This window comes from Anguilla anguilla, chromosome 2, assembly GCF_013347855.1.
Source record: "Anguilla anguilla isolate fAngAng1 chromosome 2, fAngAng1.pri, whole genome shotgun sequence".
NCBI lineage: Eukaryota > Metazoa > Chordata > Actinopteri > Anguilliformes > Anguillidae > Anguilla > Anguilla anguilla.
In genome coordinates, this window is record NC_049202.1 from 41,952,375 (window position 1) to 41,978,206 (window position 25,832).

Below are 25,832 nucleotides of genomic sequence, written 5' to 3' on the forward strand. Positions count from 1 at the left end.
ATAATTCCTTCAAATGAGGATATACAGTATAAAAACGTGTGTAAAAGATACGGAATTCAATGTTTAGTGTGTTTAATATGAAACCAAGCAGTAAAGTTATACAAGTTACATTGTTCAATAGATGTTTGTCGTGGAAATGTTTCCTGTATGGCGCACCGCTACAGAATTCAACATATGTCACAATCAGATGTACCGTTTTCCTGGTACTGAACAACATAGCCCGTCGCCTCCCCTGCACACACATTTAGCATCATGCCTATGGTTTGAATTAAGAAGAGCTAAGGTATGTTGTTTAGCCTCGCAATAGCCAAGGATACCATTCGCTGCCATACTGATTTTCCGGTGATTGTAGAACATAGCCAACTAAAATTCTTCAAACAACAGGTTGTAATTATAGATCAAATTAAGTGTGTAACAATAGATTAGGCCTACACTGTAGGTTAAATTGTGCTGATCTACATGGTGTTCTCATCTCATTGTCAGCTGTATGGAACGTCAAAATGGGTCATATTTTGCCTTAAAGGCATTTTACTTACAAAATGGCATATTTTATGAGTGTAAAAGCTGCCATAACGCTGTAATTGCACCCTAATACATGACAAAACATGCGTCTTATGGAAAAATAACACCATATATTTAACCATTTTTGAGTTTATAAAAACAGCGTGAAAAGCACTGTTTCCTTTGTTTGTGCCACTAAAACAAGCATTTTCCTGACAGCCTAATGAGCTCCACCTGGTGATTTTCATAACCAATAATTAGGCCTGACCAGACCAGTTTACTACAGATCTTATTACTACAATTCTTTATACAGACCTTAGGCCATATCTGCTGCTAAACGATTGTGCTTATTAAATTATACATCTGTGTAATGTGCATTCACCATGTGTGTAATCTGTTTAGGTAAATTGATATTAAATTAGCTAATGTAAATGCTACTGATATTAGGACTGCTGAGTGCTCTCTCCCTGTCACTCAGTAGGCCTACGCTTAGTAGCACTGATGTTTGATCCATTTATAGCATTCTACCTGCACCAAATGTGACTAAATGTTTGCTGTCCCAAGAAAGTGATTGACTGCCTTCTCATCTGATAAACCTAGAAAGCCATGTATGACTTTATTTCTACCAAAATTTTCCTCCAGCAGAATCGTACCATAGGCAAGCTACTAAGATACTGCAACCTCTTTACAAATGCTCCATTTCAGTGGGGCAGTGCTTGGCTCTGTGTATCAGGGTCATCTTCTATTCATAGTAGGTTGTTATACTGAATTTTAACGGTTTGGATGTGGGTGTTTTGTTCCAGTAATTTCACTAACCAGGGCCCTGTTTCATGTATTTCATGTATTTCGCTTAAACAATCCAGGATCATTTTAGGCGTATGCTATCAAATTTAAATTTGGGTTTACTCCGTTTCATTCGGAGTAAATCGATGAGTTGATCTAGGACTGAATCGTCTCGGATAACTGCTATAAAGGGGTGATTTATCCACACACCAAAAACGTGATCACACTCCTTATATAGAAACAAGGGGAGGTGATGCTGCCCTTTGCGGGACCACGTACAACATCGAAATTGAGAAAAGCAATATTTTTCGAACTCTCAAACTCAAACCAGAGCAGCCAAAATGAGGGAGGAAGCCTGGCAGATAATTGCCGATAGATTAAAAATGTAAGAAGGCTTTTATTCACTTGCCTTCTGATAATGTCACCACCACCCACTTGCAAATTATATCACATTTACCTGCAACTGCATAGAAACCTTTCTTAATTGTTTTCACCCTTACATGGCCAGGAAATATGACGAACACACTGATATGCCTTTTGAATGCAAGATAAACTTACGGGGGCTTAAACCTATATTTTCTGTGGCTTCAATTATATTTATTTATTGTCTCTGTCTTGTTTTACTTTCCACATTTTACTAGTGTAAATTTTGTAACCTTGTATACTGTTTGTTAGTTTTATTTAGCTTTTCCTCAAATTTGAAGCACCTTGCAATGCATTTTATGCATGAAATAAAGGAAATGTTTATTATGTTTTCAGCGTTGCCAACAGCATATAAAATGTGCTGGTGTGTGGAGCCCAATACAGTGTCTTTATTACTGTTAGGGCTCACTTTGCTCTGAGTTGGCAGTGTGCACTCCTATTAATTGCTGGAGGTAAATAATACCCTCACCACTAGACGATTGTCCGAGTGCCTTAAAGGATCTTGTCGGTTTCTAAAAAGATGTTCTCTTCTTAATGCTCTTCTTTCAATAATGGCTTGTTTATCGACAGGAAACTCCTACAAACAGTGTTCTTATAAATATTTTGAAAAATATTTAAAATGCCTAAAAACACAAGAAGAATTCAAAGCATCAGAGCAAAATAGAAACACACAGATATTATCCCTTTGATGAATGTAGTAAGCACTGATTTAACTGCTGGTGATCCCATAAGTAAAATTCTGGCCTAGACAACACAGGTGATATTACAACAAATTACTTCTTATTACATTGTCTGTTAAAGGCTCCTTGATTCCCTTTTATTTGTTGCTCCTTTATTTGTTCAATGTTCTTCTCTGACATTCATGCATACCTGTGAACTTGAAAACTTGCCTAATGTCCATTCTACCTTCTCTTCATATTCCATTCAATCTTTAACTAGTAGCTCTCCTCCCACAACCAACCTGTTGCGCCTGACAGGTCAAACTGAGTGTTTCAGAAATTAAGTTAGTCCAAGCATACGTATTTGTCATTTTGTCCTGTGTCTGCTATCATTGAAATTCAAAATAAAGTTATAAACACTTACTTAAATGGCCATGAACGGTAAAATTGACTGTTATTTATGTTGCCTGAATGCTTGAGCATTTTAATCGCTATGTGAAACGAAAGGAATCCAGTAGTACCCAGCTGCAGGCCCGCAGAACAAGCCTGTGGCTGTGAAGCCTGCAATAGTAGTTTGGGGTTTCAGAGTAATCGTGTAGCTGTCTGAATCATGAATGAGATAAGAGATATACTTTTATTGAACCCTGTGGGGTAATTTGTCCACTGCATTTGACCCATCCTAGTTACTTAGGAGCAGTGGGCAGCCACAGTGCAGCGCCCGGGGACCAACTCCAGTTCTGAGGCCAGTGCCTTGGTCAAGGGCAACTGCAGGAGCGCACCTAACATGCATGTCTTTTGAGTTTTTTGAGGGTGGGAGGAAACTGGAGTACCCGGAGTAAACCTACGCTAACGCAGGGAGAACATGCAAACTCCACGCAGAGAGGATCCGGTCGGACCCGAGTTGGAGAAGACAAAAATGCAAAATGGTTGGGGCTTTGTGCTTGTGAATTTTGTTTACAGTACATGAGGTCAGAGGTACAGAAGTTAATGTTAAAGGGATGAGAGTCCCTCCAAAAAGTGCCAAACTCTCTGTGCTGAATAGGTATGGGGCATGCCCTGCCAAGCCGTAACTTAAAGGATGGCATACCTGCCATCCCAATAGGCACAATCATTTAGCAGAAGATAAGATCTGTAGCATATCTGTAGATCTGTAATTTCAACATTATTGGCTATGAAAATCACCAGGCAGAGCTCATTAGACTGTTAGGAAAATGCACATTTTATGGCAGGTGCAGACTACACGACTTTCAAAATCACTGTACCGCTCACATTACATGACATTCTTTCTTGTAATCTGTTGTCTTGTTGATGTAGTGGTGTGCACACTACACAATCGAACGCAGACGAGGTTCAGAAATTACAAGAGCTTTCATGTCGGGGATCCTGAAGCTCCGTTGTCTTAGGAAAACATGCCAGAGGTGACTTTATTTTCTTGCGCTCATTTGTGCTGAAAAGCTGAAGAATAGGACCAAACACAATACTGTATAAGGAGGAGACAATGGTCAGGGAGATGCGAGCTGCAAGGATTGTCTAGCTAGCAAGCCTGTGCGTCTGCAAGCTGTGTCGCCAGGAAGGACACATTTGTGCTTTTGCTTTTGTTACAAGTTTCTAACAACCATTTGTATGCCATGACAATTATTATATTCTGATAGAAACAGAATAAAGTAGCCTTCTTGAAAGCCATGTTGTTTTGTAGTCATCCTCTTCCTGGTTTCCTCTCATGCTGTCACTGGCTATTGCTCATTGCCATTCTCACAACTCGTCATACAGTGCCCACACTACAAGATTGTGTGCTGATAATTTCAAACATACTTGAAAATATTTGGGCATCTTGGACTGCTCAAAATCGTGGTCGGAAGAGTCTCAGAACCGCTCACAGTTGATGACCGTTGGTAATGAGCGCAAGCACCGATTTGGCTCTGACCTGGGGTTTTTGTCGCAGATTTTGTCAAAAATTTGTTGGGGACAGGAAAATCAGGGCATAAATCATGTAGTGTGAACCTGGAATTTGTGGCACAAGATGTGCGTAAGAAACAGTGCTTTTTACTACATTTCATTTTTATGAACTCAAAAAGGGTTGAAAATACAGCCTTATCTTTCCAAAAGATTCATTTTTATGCGATCCTAATGTTTAATGCCATACATTACGGTTTTATGACAGTTTTTACACACTTAACTAATGCCATTTTGGAAGGTGAAATATGCGCTTTCTGGCTTTCCATACAGAAGTAGTGTTACTGTTTTGTGCGACAATAATATAGGCTACTATTTATTACTCTGATTGCTTTCTGTAATAGATCTCCTCCTCTACAGTGTGTGGGAGCTGGACAAGAGCCTGTGCCAGCTTCTGAGCCAATCACAATTAGGTAAACTATCTGCTTTCCATTTCCACTATAGTTTCTCCCACATACATACATTCTACTCATATACACAAACATTCTACTCTCACATACATACATACATTCTACTCATATACACAAACATTCTACTCTCACATGCATACATTCTACTCATACACAGACATGCATAAGACTGAGAATGTATGTATGTGAGAGTGAGAACAAACAGAGTCTCGACACCCTTTCTAATTAACGGTTTCGTCAATTTCAGCCACACCCATTGCTAACAGGTGCATAAAATCAAGCATACTGACATGCAATCTCTGTTGACAAACAGTGGCAGTAGAATGAGTCGTACTAATGAGCACAGTGACTGTCATAGGATGTCACCTTTCCAGAAAGTCAGTTTGTCAACTCTCTACCCTGCTAGAGCTGCCCCAGTCAACTGTAAGTGCTGATATTATGTGGAAATGTATAGAAGCAATAACAGCTCAGCTGTGAAGTGGTAGGCCACACAACCTCACAGAACGGGACTGCTGAGTGCTGAGTAAAAATCATCTGTCCTCGGTTGCAACACTCACTACAGAGTTCCAAACTACCTCGGGAATCAACGTCAGTTCATCAAGAGCTTTATGAAATGGGTTTCCATGGCCGAGCAGCCGTACACAAGCCTGAGATCACCATGTGCAATGCCAATCGTTGGCTGGAGTGTTGTAAAGCACACCACCATTGGACTCTGGAGCAGTGGAACCACTGTTCTCTGGAGTGATGAATCACACTTCACTATCTGTCAGTCTGATGGACGAATATGGGTTTGACGAAATGGATAGTGCCAACTGTACTGGCCCAAATAGTGCAAACTGTAAAGTTTGGTGGAGGTAGAACAATGGTCTGGGGCTGTTTTTCATGGTTTGGGCTAGGCCCCTTATTTCCAGTGAAGGGAAATCTTTATGCTATAGCATGCAATGACATTTTAGAGAATTGTGCGCTTCCAACATTGTGGCAGCAGTTTGGGGAAGGCCCTTTCTTGTATCAGCAGGACAATGCCCCCGTGCACAAAGCAAGGTCCATAAAATAAATGGTTTTCTGAGTTTGGTGTGAAATAACTTGCTTGCAGAACACCACGGAGCCCTGACCTCTACGCCATCAAACACTTTTGGGATGAATTGGAATGCCCACTGCAAGCCAGGCCTTATGCTCAACATCAGTGCCCAGCCTCACTCACACTCTTGTGGCTGAATGGAAACGAATCCCTGCAGCCATGTTCCAAAATCTACTGTAAGTCCTTCCCAGAAGAGTGGAGGCTGTTACAGCAACAAAGGGGGGGTTTTGGTTTTGGAATGAGATGTTCAACAAGTACATGTGGGTGTGATGTTCGGAAGAACTTGACTGGCCTGCACAGAGCCCTGACCTCAACCACATCTAACAACTTTGTGATGAACTGGAATGGTGAATGTTAGCCAGGCCTTATCACCAAAAACCAGTGTGCGACCTCCCTAATGCTCTTGTGGCTGAATGGAAGCAAATCCCTACAGCCATGTTCCAAAATCTACTGTAAATCCTTCCCAGAATAGTGAAGGCTGTTACAGTAGTAAAGGGGGGTCCAACTCCATATTAATGCTCATGGTTTTGGAATGAGATGTTCAACAAGTACATACATGGGTGTATGTACTGTATGGTATGATGTTCCGGTGTCCACATACTTTTGGAAATGTTGTTTATATATGATCCTGCAATTACTGATAAAGGATGGATTACATAATGTTGAATTCTTAATCATTAATCCTCTTTGGGAATAAAACAAAATGGATCCAAAACATAAACCTTCATGTTTAAATATAATTAAACTATGTACAACACGTTACTAGAAACAGAATGTTCTGAACTACATATCAAAATGTACACTTTTTGTGTGATGAACTCCCATTGCCACATAAGAGATGCAAGGAGTGGAAAAAAAGGGATTGGAATGAACCCTAGGCCATGTCAAAATAGCCCCCACTACTGTTTTCTTAAAATATGTACTGTCTACTAAACAGACTACGTACTATTTAGTGTGTATTTTTTAGGACGTGGTGGGCAGTATGTGAAAAATATTCTCCATACTATTTTCCTACAGTGAAGCAAAAGTGTCTTAAGACTTGTAGTAAAAAGGCCCCACCTCTTCCTCTCTGATGTATGGGACCTCCTAAAAAGTTTGGTTTACTTCCTGAAAACTATGCCAAAAAATGCACTCAGCGAAACCCCCAAAATATGTATATCATCCAGGGATTTTAAGTACACTGCATTTAGAGAAAATTTCACCTACTTAACAACTTTCTCATCCAGTGTTCTCAACTTATTTACTCAATAGTAGGCAATAAGCTGTTTTGGACACAGCCTTAGTGTGGCTCGCTGGTTTGTTTACTTCCTCTCTCTCCTCGAACCGTTTATTTGGATTGTTGCATTTTACAACATTTGCCGTGATAGTTTTTACTCATCTCTGCACATGCGTACAGAACTGATGGCCAACATACTTCTCCACCTTCAGTTTTTCCTTTATTTTCTGTCTAGTTTATTTAAATTAGTATGTCCCCCATAATTTCCTTTTGTCGTGGCTTTACGAGCCAGGCTGTGGCACCCTCACTCTTTGCATTGACTACAGTGCCAACCTTTTTCTTTATATTCACTTGTTCTAGTGATATGCTACTGGTATTGTCAAGGGAGAATAATCACAATACTGGCCACATTGAAAGCCATTGTGGTTTACCATTAAGATGAAGAATGCTGTTTTAATGATGACTGCAGAGTTTGCTGCTATTTGACTTAAGTGTTCCCTGGTGAACATGGTGTGCAGTATTCAGCAGCAGTGCTATGTTGGGCCATGAGGGAATTGTGACTCAATTTATCTTGATTCATTCATGTCCTGTCAAATCAACAGCATCTGTCTGACAAGCACAGATGATATTGGTTGAATAAACTGAGAGCCTGAAGAAGTTCAATAGTTCACAGTTTAAATTGGTTTAGCCTCGGTCGGTTTAAATTTTCACACACATCACCCATAAAAGCGTTTTTAAAAGTCCTTCACAGTTTTGATAAACAATCACCGATAAAATACTAGACTAGATCCCAGAGTGCAAAGATGAATGCAGCAACTTACCCCCACTGTCGGAATCATGGTAGTTTGGATCGAGACCCCTTTCCAAGACCTTGGCTACCTTATCCACTGATCCAGTTTGTACGTACTCCATAAATTTCTTCAAACTGGCCTGAAAATATGGGTAAAAGTTCCCTGGTCACTGAAGAACACAAACGGCACTAGTTGCTGACTAAATAATTTGTGTGTGTGTGTATGTGTGTGTGTGTTGGGGGGGATTACTGAGCACATTGACTCTAAACTGAGAAAGAGGGAAGAAAAGACAGGTAAAAACAACACACTTATTGTTGCCAAGAACACACACACACATGCACAGAAATACACATGTGCATGAACACACACCATCCCAAATGCATTCATAAACATAAAAAAATATGCACATGCATGCATGCATACAAAAATACACTGTTTCATTACCTTGGTGTGCAGTTTGGCTAATTGTTTTTCATCCAGATTTGTCTGTTTGTAGACTCTGGTCTTGTAGCGAAACTGAGAAAAAGAAAATAATTGACACTTGGTTTAAATGAAAGTTTGACATCATTTGACAAACATTTTTGGGTACAGTATTTTCAGGACATGCCTGGCTCTAATCCTGCCAACCACATAACATGAATCCAATTAGCCATATGATGGTGCCAGTAGGGTTACTGTATTTCAACTCAATGGAAAAAATTTCACTACCGTTGAACTGCTTCCCCTTTGATTAAAAACAACCCCGAAGATTTAGATAACAGTGCAGTTGGAATATTAATAAGTTTTGGAGTCTGCAATAAAAATTGCCATGTGTAGCGCTGCTCTGACCCGCACCTCCAGATAGGGCACCCCTTTCTCAAAGGATTGTGGGTAGTCCCGAAGCAATCGCTCCTCTTCTAAGAACTTGGCATCATGGCCATCCGTGGCAGGCTGAAAAAGGCCATAGTTGAGCACATCCCGCAGGGAGTCTGTCAGGGAGCACAGCACCTGCTGCTTAGCACTCCACACCGTCTCCTCAGGGCTGAACCGTAGACATTTCTGCTGGGATAGTGAAAGAGAGTAAATCGCACAAAACACAGTTAGTGCGAGGGTAAAGAAGTGTCAAGATAATGGAACTGTGTGATTAGCATGTACAGTTCACATACTTACCATTGTATTCTTAGTTCACCTATGCTACAATATATCATGTAGATCCATACAGCATTCAGTTCTGTTTTTCACTAATGTATTGCCTAATACTTAAAACTTGTGTATGGAAAATTTAATAGCTCAGCATATATTTATACAAACGGTCATATAATCATACAATCCAACATTTTATGTACCTTTCTCAAGTTCACAACAGCAGTGCCGAATTGAAATTAAAACATTTGTTGCAATTCAATTCCGTAATCATTATGGTATTCTATTACCCATGTGTGTTATGTGAGTGTGTCTATTGTAGGTCTTCACTGTGCTCTCCTGTGCATTATTGTATGTGTATTACATACATTATGCAGTGTTGTAAAGTCTTGAACATATTGGAAGTGGTCTGCAGTGTAGTATTGAGACTGAACAGTCTTTGAAACACTAGGGGGAGGTGTTGGATAAAGTCTGCTCTAGCTTGTGTCACTGGATCAGTTGTGCTACAGCATTGTGTATTCCAAATTTGATTATTAGGCTAAATACCCAACCAATTCTAGTATGGCACCAGAACATATTTACAGTATAAACACAACAGCAACAAGGACAATATTAGAAAATTTAAAAGGTGTACATCGTATAGAACAATATCATCCTTGATTTATGCCTGACAAACAAATGAAGCAGTGTCAGATGGTTTCTCTGTTTTCTCTCTCACCTATAGATGTTGCCATTGTCTCACATATTTCATTTTGTGCACTGTGTCAGTCAGTTTCATGTGATGTAACTCCACCCAGCTGTCCAACTGTGAAATTTACATGCAGTCAAGTCTACAGTTTACACTTTACACCACAGTGGTCACGCAATACTAAATAAAAGATTCAAATGCATCAGCAATGAATCTACAGGGCAATAGACAACACAATAAAATTCCAACTCCATTATTACACATTGATCAAGAGTATCAAGAGCACATAACGCTTCATTCCCACTGTGCATTAGAGTAAACACACACTGCCTCATAAATATAGACACTACTCAGTATACTGGACAGGAGGCTACAGCACATTAATGCACATGTCAGAGTTCTTAGTCTTAGGTACTTAGGTTCTTAGGTAAGCTTGGCTCACGCTGGCCAAATATTCCAGTACTTGCTGATGAACAGAGGTGGAAAGTCCCGGGGTTAGAAAATCCTGCCATCTGTTTCTTCCACCCATGAACTCAGCCAGCTGATTTAACTAATTAGTTCTACCTCCTGGCTGAAGAACTGTGCCAATTAGCAAATCCAGGTGATTGGAACAAAACGTTGGATAGAACATTTACTTGACAAAGCAGTTCAGAGTTAATAACTGGTCTTGACGATTGATCTTGCCGTCATGATGGTGTGCACACTAAGTGACTGGGAACAGATTGAAGGTTTCACACAAGAGCACTCACCAGCCCAATTCTTAATGTTTTCTCTCAAGCTTTACAAAATATTGCATAAACACAATAGCTCAGAAAGGTTGGTGGTTATTGTTTTTGTTGTTGTTAAAGTGAGTTCACTTCTGCCCATTTTGTTAGTCTTCCTCTTGAGCAATTCTCTTTGACTGCTGCCAGGGTCGGTCTCGTATTTCAGTCTTTGAACAGTACGCACTATTTGACTGAGTCTTTGATTCAGCCGACAAAACCAAATGTTTGAAAAACTCTTGCCTGCCTGTACAAGTCGGGAGTCAATGGGAGATGGCAAAATCCAGAGCCTTCAGCCCTTTCACACTAGAAGATAATTAGCACTGACTGTTGGCCCAACTGTAGTTGGGCTTAAAATCAGGGGAATTATTGCCAAGTGTGAAATAAGCTGTAGAGAACAAAAGCATGACTAATATGGTCATACCATCTAACATGAAACTAATCTTTCATAAAATAAAGTGCAATTGCTCCTTGAGGGGCAACACCTTATAACCCATTTGGTTCCATCACGTTCCCTGTTAACTGAGGTGGAATACTTCACAGCAAGCAAGAATTAGTACTTATACGTGAACCTTCATAACATGCCTTGAAGCAGTAAATTTATATTGTATTTCACATACTCTCTTATCTAGAGAAACTTACACAGGTTAAATTTTTATATGCTATCAGTTTATATGGGCAGATATTTAGGTCAAGCACCTTGCTCAAGGGTGCAACAGCAGCATGCTAGGTAAGACTTTGAATCCCCTACCCTTTGAATTTACTCTACAAGCCCAGTTCCCTAACCAATCTACTTCAGTGCTACCCATTAGTAGCAACATGCAAAAGGCTTGCCCTTGCAGAAATAAAGGATGAGGACCTCTGAAAAAATATGAATCGCTTACTATGCTAATATTTATCGGCATTCTCAATTATAATGCAAACTTAGGTGGTGAAAACCCACTCTAAATACCAGTATTTTCAATGTACAATCAGACAATAAAGGGCAGCATATAGAAATATCACTCTCACTTTTATAAGCAGACCATAGCACAAGCCTTCTTGCTGTCACTGTGAATGTGCAGGGTGCAGTGGTATGCAGTATATGTATAATAATCTTTTTCTATCCCTCCTTCCCTCGCTCTCTCCTTATGCGTTTGCGCACAGCTATTACCATTGGCATGGCAACCAGTTTTTTAGTGGAGCAAGCTGCCAGTTGCCGTAGCAATGCTTCTGTGGTCCCTAGGAGGCAGAGCATTATAGGATGGTCTGTGCGTAAGCTTTTGAGATTATCACAGTGAGAGATAGAGGTAACTCATAGGTGTGTACTGTCTCACTGAGTTAAGAGTGGGTGTCCTGTGACTGAGGAAGATATTCACAAACACACACTCACTGACAGAATGGAAACTAAAGTGCTTTAAGACAAACTGAGCAGAACAGTTATCAGCATAATAATAAACCTCTGGACTAATTATCTAATATAATGGCTGTAACCAATCAACATACTTCCAGTATTCCAGTAGCTTGTGTCGCATAAGCAAATTAGCACAAAAATATATAGTGAATACATAAACTGATGGCTTTGATGTAGTTAAAGTGACAGGTGACAAAACCAAATTTACATTCTGTATGGAAATGTCTATTTCATAACTTGTAATATCAGTATTTAAATTGTACATTTCAATGAACCTCACAGCAATGAACAGAGCCTATGACAAAAAAATCCTCTAACATGAACAGCAAAATGAGCAGCTTACTCCCACTCATTCTCTGCTGTCCACAGGGTTTCTCTTTCCAGAATGAACTTACACGCGCAAATTGGCAAGATGGTAAAAATGGTGTTTTACTGACAGCGGCAGCTTAACCAAGGCCTCCAGTACACATATATGATAACAGTTCTATATCCACTCACATCTCAGCTGTGTGTGAGAATGCGTGTGCCTCCTGTTCTGACCATCTCTTTCGTTCTTTCATTCTCTCTCTCACTCTCTCATGCACACACACACACACACATATACACACACACAAATTTCCTCCAGTTATTTTCTGCAGGGCAAGTACAAAGGGGATAAGAGGCTTTTAATGAGATCTATAGGGAGATCTCCTTCTCTGCTGTCTCTCTCCTTCGCATAGTCCTTCTCCCCTCCCCCTGCTCCACTCCATATGTATCCCAGATGCTCTCCATTTTACTTGTACTCCAAGGGCCTTTATAGGTTTGTAACTACCCAGTACTGAGGGTCACACTATGAGGGTGTACATTATGAGGACTATACTGTGGACACTGACTGCACGACAGAGTGCATTATAATTGAAGGTTAATACTATTTTAAATGAGCAATAATATGTTACCATTTCATGTCATAAAACACATAAACTGTGCCATCACAGCCCATTGATGATGCATTAATTGCTGGTGTCACTCTGTGCTTGCAGTCTTGCTTAAAGGTTTGATTTACATACCAAACAGCTCTCTCACTCTCACTCTCTCTCTCTCTCTCTCTCAAACACACCCTGCTTTGAGCTACATCTTCCATTTAGTGTTCATTAATATACACATTGCATTCTCCTATGCAGCATCCATATAGGAGCTGTCTTATTTGAAGTACTTAATTGAAGCTGAGCTCTGTAAACTGCTAAATTGTTGAAATGATATACAGCTAAATGCAAAGATATTTGGTCAGTGATACAATTTTTGTTGTTTTGGTTCTGTTCTCCAGCATATTGGATTTGAAATAAAACTATGAGTATACAGTTAAAGTGCAGATTGTCAGCTTTAATTTGAGGGTATTTACATACATATTGGGTGATTCATGTAGCAATTATAGCCCTTTTTATACATTGTCCCCATTTGTAAATGTTATTGGACATATTAGCATAATATTAAATTAAGTCATTATATTTAGTACTTGGTTGTGTTTAGTTTTTACATATTATATTTACTATCTACTTAGTCTGCAGGTAATTAGAGCACTAATTTAGTTAGGAAAATGGCAAGCATTGATGGGCTGAATGGCCTGTACTTTGTTGTGTTACGTGTTACGTGTTACGTGACGTGTGACGTTACGTTATGTTAAATCCTTAGATGTCGGCCTGAAGTCTGCAAGCTGTAGAGATTACCACACCCTGGTATCTTTCCTAGTGATGCTCTGCCAGGCCTGTACTTCAGCCATCTTCCATTCTTGTTCGTTTTGGGGGATTTTTGCCTTGTCTTCAGCGAGTGAAACCCATCTTTAATTGGATTCAGGTCAGATGGTTGTCTTCGCCATTCAAGGACATTCCACATTTTGGCCCAGAATAACTCTAGCCGTTTATTGGGGGATCACCCTCCTGCTGAAAAGTGAAGGGCCATCCAATGAGTTGAGCCATTTGGTTGGATCTGAGCTGATAAAATGTTTCTGTACAGTTCCCAATTGATCCTGCTGCTGCCATCAGCAGCATCAATAAAGACAACCGAGCCATTTCCAGTGGCAGCCATACATGCCCAAGCCATAACACTAACTCCACTATTTTTCAAAGATGAGGGCAGATGCTTTGGATCATGAGCAGTTCCTGTTTCTCCACACTTTTCAGTCTGTCACTTTTGGCACAGGTTAATGCTCACCTAATCTGTCCTTAAGAGTTTGTTATAGAACACTACCCTTTTTTAAAATGTACTTTGTAACAAACTCAAACCTGGCCATTCTGTTCTTAAGGCTTTCTAGTGGTTTGCTTCTTGCAGTGAAAGGCATTTTCTTCACAAATGAATTCTTTCTGTTCTGTGGTTATGCACTACATGGTCTTCTGTGGTCTACCAGTCCTTTGCCATTGCTGAGCTCACCAGTGCTTTCTTGCTTTTTGACAATGTACCAAACAGTTGATTTTGACACTCACAATGACTCTGATCAATTTATTCTCATTTTTCCGCCCTACGATGGCTCCAAAATTCTAATTCCACACCTACAATAAAGTCAACCTTTTGTTAGATTTCTTGTGCATGAACTAATAATGCAAAGACACATGGATGCCAAGAAACAGGTGAGCAGCCAATTGTCCCATTAATTTTCCTGCCCTAAAATGAGGGTCTGTGGATAAAAAGGGCTGCAATTCCTACATGGTTCACCCAGTAAGACTGCAATTACCCACAAATTAAAGCAGACAGTCTGCATTTTATCCTCATATTCATTGTTTCGTTTCAAATCCAATGCGCTGGAGTAAATTGTGTCACTGTCCAAATACTTGTGGACTGCATAATAATGTACTGTACAGTAATGTCAAGAGCACAGGCAATTGGCTACCAAACAGTGGAGTAATGGGATATGGCCCAGTGAATCATCTTTCCCCCTGTTCTTGATAAGAATGAGTGCATGTGTCACGCACAGCTAAGGAAGTGGCATGCTCTCAAACAGTGGATTCTGCACTTCTGTAATGATGTGGGGTGCATTTTCCTCACATGGGTTTTATATATTTTACATTGAATTGGATGTTCAGTTTACCACTCAGGGGTAAATGTAGCTCAATCAAGTGGTGGTATTTAGCATCTCAGCTTCTAAAATTCCAAGTCCATTTCATACAATGTAGACATCTTCCCACTTAAAAAATACAAGTTCAAAATCAGTGTCAGCCATTGTTTGACTATATTTGTATAAATATATGCTGAGCTGTATGGTCTTCCATTGCAGTTCCTCTGTGTAACTCTAGCTGGCTACCCACAAAAGAAACGGAATGGATTATTGCAAGTTAATATTAAGTTAATACAGCTGTCCTTGAATAAGAACAAAACCATTAACAGTGAAAAAATAAAGAATAGTGTCTGTCAATGGTCACTGTTTTTGTTTTTACAGATGGGAATTAAGTGCTCAAAATGAAATGCTGGCAAGCCACTATGAACTGATAACATGTTCTGTGACAACTGAAACTGGTTTAGTTCAGGTCCATTATTTTGTGTGCATTTACATGTGTGCATGGGTACATGCATGAGTATGTGAATATCAGTGTGTGGGTGAACATATTGCTTTGCCAGCAGTAATCCTATTCTCTCAATTCACAACATTTGTATCGCCTGCTGCCTGCCTTTCCCTGATCTCATTAAGACACAATTAACAAGCAATTAGCATTTATTGAGGGCGAATTAACAGACACGTAAAACAGGCTTAATGTGCTGGGATTTCAGGGGACAGGAGAGAGTTAGCACTGAACATACACTCTCTTGACAGAACGGAGGAGCACATGACATCAGTGTGAGAACTATGTGAAGTACTATATTGCCTGTTTTCATTGATCTATCCAACTCTCACTTCTTAAAATTTGATTGCTGTTTATTAGATTAGTTGGCTCTAAATTATTAAGAGTCAATGACACACACATGTGCACACAAACACACACACACACACACACACGCACATCAATAATGAATCAGACAGCAGGATAGAGGAAGAGGGATTATACAGTACAGAGGTGCACTCTGTGTATGCACAACTAAATTAACTGGATTACTTAAATTAAGCAGGCAGTATACTCCAAACGATGCAAAAATGTTTAAAAAAAAGAACCGCCAGTGAACATGACAAACACAGTTGTCAGTATACTCAATATGAACTCCATGTTCTTTGTTTTATGTAACTCCACACCGCTGAGGGGCACACAAATGTGTCACACAGATTTTTCCGAGTTGCTTTCCACAAGTCAGGATCACTGACACCCAACGTCCCATTTCATTGCCCTTAAAATCTGCGTGATCACTCACAAAGATGATAATATCGTTGCACAAGTTCAGCAACTCCTCATTCAAAAATATTAATCTGAAAAGTATTTCATTTTATTTGGCTACCTTTCTGTCCAAACTTATCCTGAGTTTGGCTAAAAAAAAATGAGGTCTATATATGTACTGTATATGAATGACATAACAGCATATTAATATTGACCATGACAGATCATAAAGAAAAATGTGTCATTTGAAAAATTACTTCACTGTTGAGTACGCTAGTATCCCTTGCATTTTCAGTTGCATTTAATAGAATTAAATGAAAATGTTATGAAACAGTAGAATCCTTGAGATATATAAAGTCTTTCACAGGTGCAATTCAGGTGAAGATCATGTGCACAGCTTGCATTTTGGAATGACACACAAAGAATGTGGGTTTATTTTGGGATAAACGGTCCAAAATAAAGGAGTATTATTTGTGATCAACCAATTAAACTAGAGCCGTTCATGTGAAATATTCCCATGATTGTAACATTATTGTGCAAAAAGATGAATTGTACCTCATAATTATTGTTAATATAAGATTAGCCTGAAGCATCTTCTCTGCACACAAGGGAAAAGGGAAGAGAAAAGGTGTGATTAAGAGGCAGGGAAAAGAAGCACAGCCAGTGACTACTGTAGAAACCGTAAGTGTAACAAAACCACATAATGCAAACCGATTGCACTGTGAAAGTACAGAGAGCCAGAAATGGTGTCCTTTGTGAAGGGGGGGGGGGGGGTTCTGACAGGGGTTGGACTCATAACACTATGTAGCTGTCACCATAGTTAATACTGACAGTCCTGTCATGGTTAGTGTCTAGAACATACTGTAAAATATTACGCTGCTTCTACATCTGTTGGCAATGTGCCTGTTTCCCCCTTTCTGTACAGCAGGGTTTTTCTAGTTTACCGTGAAGGCGCACATATAGGTGAGTCCAAAGGCAGATAGAGGAGATTTGTGAAAAGCTGTGCTTTTAGAATTGTTTCAAGTGTGGTCCTCACCACACTTGAATTAGTCAACCCTAAAAATAATGCAAGTAGTCATCCATCCATCTGCCCATCCATCCATCATCTAACCTGCTGATTCCTGGTTCGGTTCATGGGGGAGCTGGAGCCTACCCCAGTCTGCATTGGGCAATAGGCAGGAATACACACTGGACAGGTCACCAATCCATAGCAGGACACACACACTCACATGCAATTTACACTCTCCAATGAACCTAACCTGTCTTTGGACTGTGGATACGGGGAGAACATGCAAACTCCACACAGAAAAGCCCTGGCTGGTATACGGACCCAGGACCTTCTTGCTCTGAGGTGACAGTGCTACCCACTGCACCACCATGCTGCCCTGCAAATAGGCAACCACTTGGAAATAAACCAAAAAGCCTTACCATTTATTTACAAATATTTATTTTCACACTGAAATCATAATTCTGTCTGCCATTAAAATTACTAAAATGAACTAATATTGTTGCACATTGTAGTACTGGAATATGGGGCACCTCTATGATTGTTTCATTTTCTGTGTTTTGTAGTTACTGCATTAAGATATTGTTTTTGCTATTTCTGTGCTTTCAACAAACTTCAGAAAAATATCAATGCCTGCATGAACATGCTGAGCAGACATTATTTTCAACAGAGGGGGAACACATACTTTTAATTTAGTTGTGTCCTTCCACATGAATAAGGACAATGGCGCTACAGGGAAAGGAAAAGGATTGCATTTTTACACTGAATGCATTAAACTCCGTAAGTTTTTTAATTCTATTATTATTTTTTCCATTATGCCTCTAATGTGCTTTGTGCTATAAACATGAACATTACTACAAAGCAATCATAGCTGAAATTTCATTCACTTCTTACTGCTAAGCATCGTTAATCGAATCACTTGACATAAGTGCCAGTTGCTGCATATCAGAATTTGCCTCACGAAGGCTAACCTTTTGGCTAATCTTATCAGACAGCTGACCTATGTGATTAATTTACTTCTTAAGCAGAAAGAAAAATCAGCCTCTTCACAATCAAATCTGAGATATGTGGCATGAGAGAAGATACTTATTGTGTCAGAACACTTGAAAACCTACTTAGTGGTAAAATAGATTCCAGTCAAGCTATATTTATTTTGAAAGTCATCCTTACTATGCAGGAGTTATGTTCCTTGCTGTGGTCCTGTGTTTACAAGCAAAAACGTCTCCTTCGTTTTCAACCCTGCCCACTCTCCCATAGTACCCCACCTAACGTAGCTAACTGGATAGCTAAAGGTAGCATTACTTACAGGTCCTACAGAAAACAAGCCAACTCCATATCACTTTTCATTCCCATGAACAGCTGACACCACTGAGGAAAAGCAATTCCAAGGTTAACTAATTCTTGAATGAAGCCTGTCTTTAGCTTTGCTGTATATGGGCTTCTTTGCAAGCTAGCTAGCGACAAACACTCCACCGAAATCTGATTCCAAACTACAGGCCCTGTAGCTACACCCAGCCCTCCCCACACAGAAAAGAACACCACACCCAGAACAACGTTTTAGAATAACGAATACAGGTAATGGTGCACCAATTCGGCGAAAGACACAGATTGCCAGTGCAACCTAGATATGCCTTAGCATGTCTATTTAATAATAAATATATATATATATATGTATATACACTGCCTGGCCGAAAAAAAGTCGCACACTCTAATATTTCATTGGACCGCCTTTGATTACGGTGCACATTTGTCGTGGCATTGATTCGACAACCATATGCAAGATCACAACATTTATTTCCATCCAGAATTGCATTCATTTTTGGCCGAGATCTTGTATTGATGGGAGAGTCGAACCACTCCGTAAAGTCTTCTCCAGCACATCCCAAAGACTTTCAATGGGGTTAAGGTCAGGACTCTGTGGTGGCCAATTCATGTGTGAAAATGATTCCTCATGCTCCCAGAACCACTCTTCCACAATTTGAGCCCGATGAATCTTGGCATTGTCGTCCTGGAATATGCCTGTGCCGGCAGGGAAGAAAAAATCCATTGATGGGATAACCTGGTCATTCAGTACATTCAGGTACTCAGCTGACTTCATTTTATTGCCGCATAACGTTGCTGAGCCTAGACCTGACCAATTGAAGCAACCCCAGATCTTAACACTGCCTCCAGAGGCTTGTACAGTGGGCACTGTCCAAAAAAATCCAAACGGCGACTTTTTTTTGGCCAGGCAGTGTATATCAAGGTACAAATCCTGCATAGTATGCTTTTAAGGAGGTCGCCTATAATTTCCCTTTTGAATATTTAACTATTCCTTTTTTCTGTTTCTTGATACTGTGTAGGTGCTTTATTTTAAATTACTGTATTATTGCTAGCGCATTATATGCTGTCTGAGCATTGCGCTGAACTCGTAAAACATTGTATCTTGATTCTGGCAATGCCTGTATCTTGATTTTGCTACAGGCTTCAGCATCGGAGGAACATTTACCATACAGTTGACATTGGAGATGCTGGAAAGAACTCGGGGATCAACTAACCGTCTGTTTGATGTCAGGGATGCCAATGCGAAATACCATCAGTGAGATTTGTGTTTCATCTGTAGAGGGTGCTGTACTCTGGCTGCGCTCTAACAGTCGTCGCTGCTTCTGTTGATTGGTTGAGGAGTGGTGTTGCAGCTGTTGATTCACCAGCTGATGATGGATGGGTCCTGTGCTTGAAGAATGGGGGTTTCTCCCATGTCCTAAGTTGCCAGACCGTAACTGTCTGTCTCCTGTCTGTCGTCCAAGCATGTTGCCAGATAGCCTAGGCCCCTCCTCCCTGCCTCCTCTCAAATGACCACCTCCAACTACCTCATCTTCTTCATCATCTTCCCCTTCCTCTAACTCTCCATTCTCATCTTCTCCCTCCACTTGATTCTCTACCCGTCTCTCTTCCTCCTCCTCCTCTTCCGCTCCCTCCTCTTCTGCCCCTGGATAGAAGTGCTGACTATTTCCCAACATCCTTTGCTGTTCCTCGTCACTGGAGAGGGGGCTGAGCGGCATCGTCATGGTGACAGGGGGTGCGGCACTGGCGGCAACGGCCTCATCCCCAGAGACTCACTGAGGGAAAAAGAGGGAAAGGAAAGGATGAATGAAAACAGGAGGAGCAAATGAGGAGTTACAAGCACAATTGCAAGCACAATTATACTGGACTGTAAGTATAGGCATCATTGAACAGTTTCCACCAGCAAAAGAGAGATAGCAGGGTGAGGAGAACCAAGCCTCTTACAAGATATCCAATTCTGAACAACCAATGCGCCAGTTTTAGCACCACGTGAACAGCTTGACCGCACGGAGACTGTAGGGGGGAGTGGTAGGGCGATACAACGCAAAGTATCACAACACCTCAGCGAATACGGTCAAATAAATGGCCCTGATAGGGGGATGCTGGATCGCTTGTTGTTTACTAAGTAATTTCCTCTTTACCTTTGTCAGCCGACTGCACATTATGTTCCTGTTTCACTTTGAACACAGAGTCAGGGGAATGAAATTCCATTAGGATTATAGAGGCTGGTATTGAAAGACGATCAATGGAAATATCCAGACTGAAAAAGCAGGGTAAAAAGTTTAGGTGTGTGAGTGTGTAGAGACGGGCAGAGAGACAGTGTTTGAGAGAGAGAGAGAGAGAGAGAGAGAGAATAAGGGTTTGGTGGGTGATGACAGCATTGACCTAAAGAATCCAGTAGGGCAACAAGCTGTCAAACTGCTGACTGAGACAAGAGACAAGAGGCAGATGGAAAACAGAGAAGGGGGGTGGTGTGTGGGATAACACCAATAGTGAATGAGTAGATGAATATGAACATTTCCAACTTGATCGTTATTTTACACACAATAAGTGACTGAATACTGTCAAACTGTGCCAAAAGAGAGGCAGTGAGAGAGGGTGAGAGAACAACCACTATTAAAATGCTGCTGGGAGGAGAAGGTGAGCAGAAAAGAACAAGCGCGAATCCGCAATAGCTGTGACCGCACACGCGCATGCATCCATGTGTGCATGCATCCACGCACACACCCTCATATAAACACGTGACCTCTTCTTTGGCTCATGACCAACCTTTCCACAAAAACTTGTGCAAATCTGTGAATCCATTCAGGAGTTATGCGCCTTTTTGTGATAGGCCACGCCCATCGCCACACCCCCTCTTTATCAATCGGCCTTGAAAGTTACTCAGCTCTACCTTCGGTCATGACCAACGTCCATTCCAAATTTCAGCCTCCTGGGGCGAAAACTGTGGCCGCTATGGGGTAGGACACTTTTTGTGGACCGACCGACCGACTTACGGACAAAGCTACAGAGCTGCGGTCGCAGCTAAAAATCTGTATTTGTATATACTGCTAAGAAATCAAAATGAAATGAGAGAATGGATATGGGGAGCAGACTGAACTGAGAGCAGGAATGGGGAATGCAATAAGGGAGAGTAATTCATATTCTAAGAGAGGACAACAAGGAAGAGAAAGGCAGAGCTAAGGGATAAATAGAGAGATGGGGAAAAGAGCTTGTAATGGATGGAGTATCATGTTACATACTGTAGCGAGGAGTGATAAATACATTTAAAAGAGGAGTAGGAAGATAGCAGGGGGAGCAGAAATATTGTGGAGAGAAAGGTTTTTGACAAATGCATAATGTGAGATAAATGGGGAACAGCAAAGCAAGAACATAATAGGACAAAATAATAGGATAACCAAAACAAAAGTGCAATAACAATGTTAAATCTAGGGGCCAGTAATCAAAGACAGATAGAAAGATAAAGGAAAGAGAATGGAGATCTCCTTATCCTGGACTTTTTTGTATTTATCTCTTTATATTTAATTCTCCTTGAGTGAAGGACAAGTTTAGTCTCATCTTCAGCTGTATCAAAGTACAGCAGAAGACAGCTTATCAGTACTATGTGAGCTTCTTTTTTCTTCAGGTTTTTTCAGATACACTTCCATGGCAGAAATAAAGATTACATCTGAGTTTACATTTTTGCTGAGTTATGCTGAGTAAAAATGTAGCAAGCCCTCTTCTTTTATGGACTCTGTTTAAAATAGACAGTACTTGGTCTGCCTCTATGATTTTGAAACTCCCCCTCACTTCCCCCATTCTCTATGAATTGGTGACTTTTTCTTGACTTCTGTTGAACAACTGTCATGCACTGAGCAGTCACCCTGTGTCTACTACTATCTAACCATCTACTACCATCTCTTCTCTCAATTCTTAGTTTGTCTTTCGCTCCAATACTTACGTATGAATATGTATGAGTAGTCCCCTACAGTTCTGCTGTCACTCACCTCTCTCTCTCTCTCCCTCTCTCTTTCTCTCTCTTTCTGTATGTAGGACAGAACAGGCAAATAGAGATATTTTCAGTACCCTGGTCCCTGGGAAATTTCACTGGAAAATGTCCAAGGAACAGACCGCCCCATATTTATACGACAAAACTGGAGCGACCAATTTTCCCTCCAATTTATCTGTCGTCCTCTCACTCTTTCTTTCTTGTTCTCTCCCTCTCTCTCTCTCTCACACACACACACACACACACACACACACACACAGATATGAATCCCCTGCTGAAGGTCTTTAAAACATAATATGTCCAAAATACAATGTATATTGGTGTTTCACAATGAAGCACAAAACTGGAAACAATACATAAGAATTTTACTCCGAGAACTTTCTCTCAAGCCCCTGCCGTAATGAGGCACATTAAATGAGGCCAAACTGAATACAAAGCACATAGTATATTTGTGTCTGTTAAAAAAGATAAATTAACACATTATGTTATGTAACTTTACTCTTTCTCCTTTATTGAACCACAGAAGTGTTTATGTTGGCTTATGATAAATTCAGGGACTTTTTCCAGGACATTTTGTTCAGGGAAATTTTAAAGTGCAAAAACCTCATGCAGTAAGATTATCCAGAAATCCAAAACATTATTACAATATTAAAATGTTAAATATCAAAATATAATGAATCAATAATTGTAGCTCGGTTTGTGAGGCTACATAACTTTATTCTATAATGTTGTTAAGAAATGATATGTAGAATTTATAGCTTTCCATGAAATACTTTACCATATTGTTTTAATTTCACCAAGGCCATTTTGAACCATTTAAAACCAAAGTGACGAGATCTGACACAATACAGATTTCTATGACTAAGCACAACATTTCTCACATGCTTCATAAATATACATCTCCAAACCAGGGCATGAATATTTATACTTATGGTACACTTTTGAACTCACTGCCTTGACTTGCAAAAAAATATTATTTCAAAAATATTCACTCTTACACTGAATAATTTTTTGGGAAGTAAACAGTTTAAAAACACATTATTGCGATTTTCTACCAAATCAATCAAATACAAATGCACAGGGAACACTCAGGTCAATAAAAAATAGTTTAAAAATTTTTTAATACATTTTTTTATAATTGCCCCTCTGAAAATCTTATCTGTAATTGACCATTTTCTAACCAACCTCACTAACTGTGCCAAAATGCAATGGAATGCAGAGTTCAATTACAGTCCTGGGGTGGGTTTAGAGGCAGAGCTGATGTAAGGTCTCCATTTTACCCCTTAAACTCTCAAGACTGGAGTGAGGCCTCTCATTTTAATGACCTGCCACAGTGTCATCAAGCAATTATTCCAGGGTTAAGTGACTAAGGGGGGTTGAAAGTCACACACTGGAATAGACCTTAAAATCATCAAGTAAGCACTGCTAACCTCACGTTTACCAATGAATTGTGCAACTACAGAATATGTTTCACCATGCTCAGATTGTCAGAGAGTGTGAACTCCCCAGATGTTTAAAAAGTACAACGATTACAATTCAGCAGCTCAATAAATGTGCAATGTATATATTGTCTGTAAAAAGCTGCAATAAAAAAAATTAAAATTGGCACTTGTGCAGCTAACTCCATTTTATACTCTCAATGCTCTTGTTCCTCAATAGCACAGAACAGCATTAAATTCAAACCATTAGAGTGAACTCGGTGCATTTTAATTCACAAATCTGACATGTTTTACATTTAAAAAAATTTTTTTTGCGAACTACAAAGTCTGATAAAGCCATCATGTGGTAGCAGAGGAATCAAACAGTAATTTCCAGATGCTTACCAGTTCTGTTCAGAGCATATTGCACAAATACATGTTTTAATAGTCCAGTTTGACACAAGGTGTATGGAATTGATTTGCCGACTTACTTCTTGTATTAATTAAGAGCCCTAGTTGCAAGACACTAAACAATATGCTCATCCTATAAGCAGTCTAAAGCGCATGGCAATAGATACAGTGCCTGTTGGACCCTGGGGTGGTAATCTGGAGTCTTCATAGACAAAAAGGTTTTTGGATGCATATATGTTAAGTACTCTCAGTCCTTTTGGAATGAATGAGAAGTTAGACCTCAGCGTTGTCCTTGGCTGAATCTTCATTTAGTTATATATATTAGATTACGATTTTTCTTCCATCCTTATTGTCTTTGAGATTTGTGTGAATAGGTACAGCAGAGAGAACAACTACTAGTTAACAGGAATACTGGAGTGAATGTGATAATGCAGTGCTTTTGGTGAATGTGCCAAACTTGTAATTGCTGTTATTGACAACTTCCTATTTAAGACATATTCCTGAAACATTAAATTGGCTTGTACTGATGAAGGCGTAGGCCGAAATGTTCATAGACTGTACACTGACCACAATTTAAATTAAAAAAATTCAAAAAAACATTGTAAATGAATGAGGACTTTTTGAATAACTGCAGTTGAAAAAAACAAGTCATTTAAATCAAGGTTTCAAAAAGGAAACAAATATTTTACATGCAACTTATGTCTACAAATGAAAAGAATAATAAAATGAACAATATTTTACTGATATATAATCAACACTACAATAAAATACTAATTGTTGAGGGTGTGTATTATTGTTACAATTTGCACACCTGTATGTTTCTGTTGTTGTGGCATATGATAATTTATTTAGTTAGTTAGTTAGTAAACTGAATTGAATTGAATAGATTTATGTTGAACATGTAACACATAATAAGTAAGAAAACACACACAAAAAAATAATAACCAATAAAATGAACAGTACACATGTAAAGCAAATTCTCCATAAACAAAAATAAATAAATATTACATGTCCGAAAAGGAGTAGGAAGAAGTATACACTTATATGGTCCTACCCCTTTTCTATAACTTAAATGATGAACTTCATGTTTATCATATATATACACATAAATAATTACCTTCAAGTTCATCATATACAACTTAAATATTTACCTTAGTTTTATCAAATACAACTTAAATAATTACCTTAATGTTTATCAAATTTTCACATATTTAATCATCGTGCAGGTGCCCATTATGATTAAAAATTGGTTTTAAAGGTGTTTGAAATCATTACAGTCAGTATTGTGATGTGGGGAGCAGCAGCACCAATATCCAGATACATTAGATATTACTGATGAAACCCCCATTTTGATTAGTGTGACATCTTAGTAAAGGGCTATGGGAAACCGAATACACATCCTAAGTTAGTGAAACAGCCGAGAGGAATCTGTCCACAGTGTCACCTGAGTATCTAAAGTCCTCTGGGGCCACATCCCATAGCCAATAGCCCATAGCCTTGTTTAGTTCTGTGGCACTAATTCTCTGGAGTGAGTGCTTGAACTGATAAACTGCCCCAGGCAACCAAATCTAGCACTGGAGATCTGCTGCCACTAATTGGATTACAGCAAGCCTATGGCAAAAAAGTTAAGTTCGCCC

At 39.7% G+C, this 25,832-nt stretch overlaps 1 protein-coding gene across 8 annotated transcripts in view; it reads right to left on the reverse strand.

The window, feature by feature from the left end:
* Positions 1 to 25,832, reverse strand: part of LOC118220876 (SH3 and multiple ankyrin repeat domains protein 1-like) — a 113,039-nt gene that overhangs the window by 66,455 nt on the left and 20,752 nt on the right. For 4 of the 8 annotated variants that reach the window (XM_035405259.1, XM_035405258.1, XM_035405257.1 and 1 more), the window contains exons 2-5: positions 19,593 to 20,153; positions 8,649 to 8,855; positions 8,259 to 8,330; positions 7,845 to 7,953 (exon numbers count right to left, since the gene is read on the reverse strand). In XM_035405259.1, coding sequence (XP_035261150.1) covers positions 7,845 to 7,953; positions 8,259 to 8,330; positions 8,649 to 8,855; positions 19,593 to 20,102 — 898 coding nt within the window. In that variant the 5' untranslated portion in view covers positions 20,103 to 20,153. Of the gene's footprint in view, positions 1 to 7,844; positions 7,954 to 8,258; positions 8,331 to 8,648; positions 8,856 to 19,592; positions 20,154 to 25,832 lie in introns of those variants that run through there. The other 4 variants (XM_035405260.1, XM_035405262.1, XM_035405256.1 and 1 more) reach the window with 2 other exon arrangements.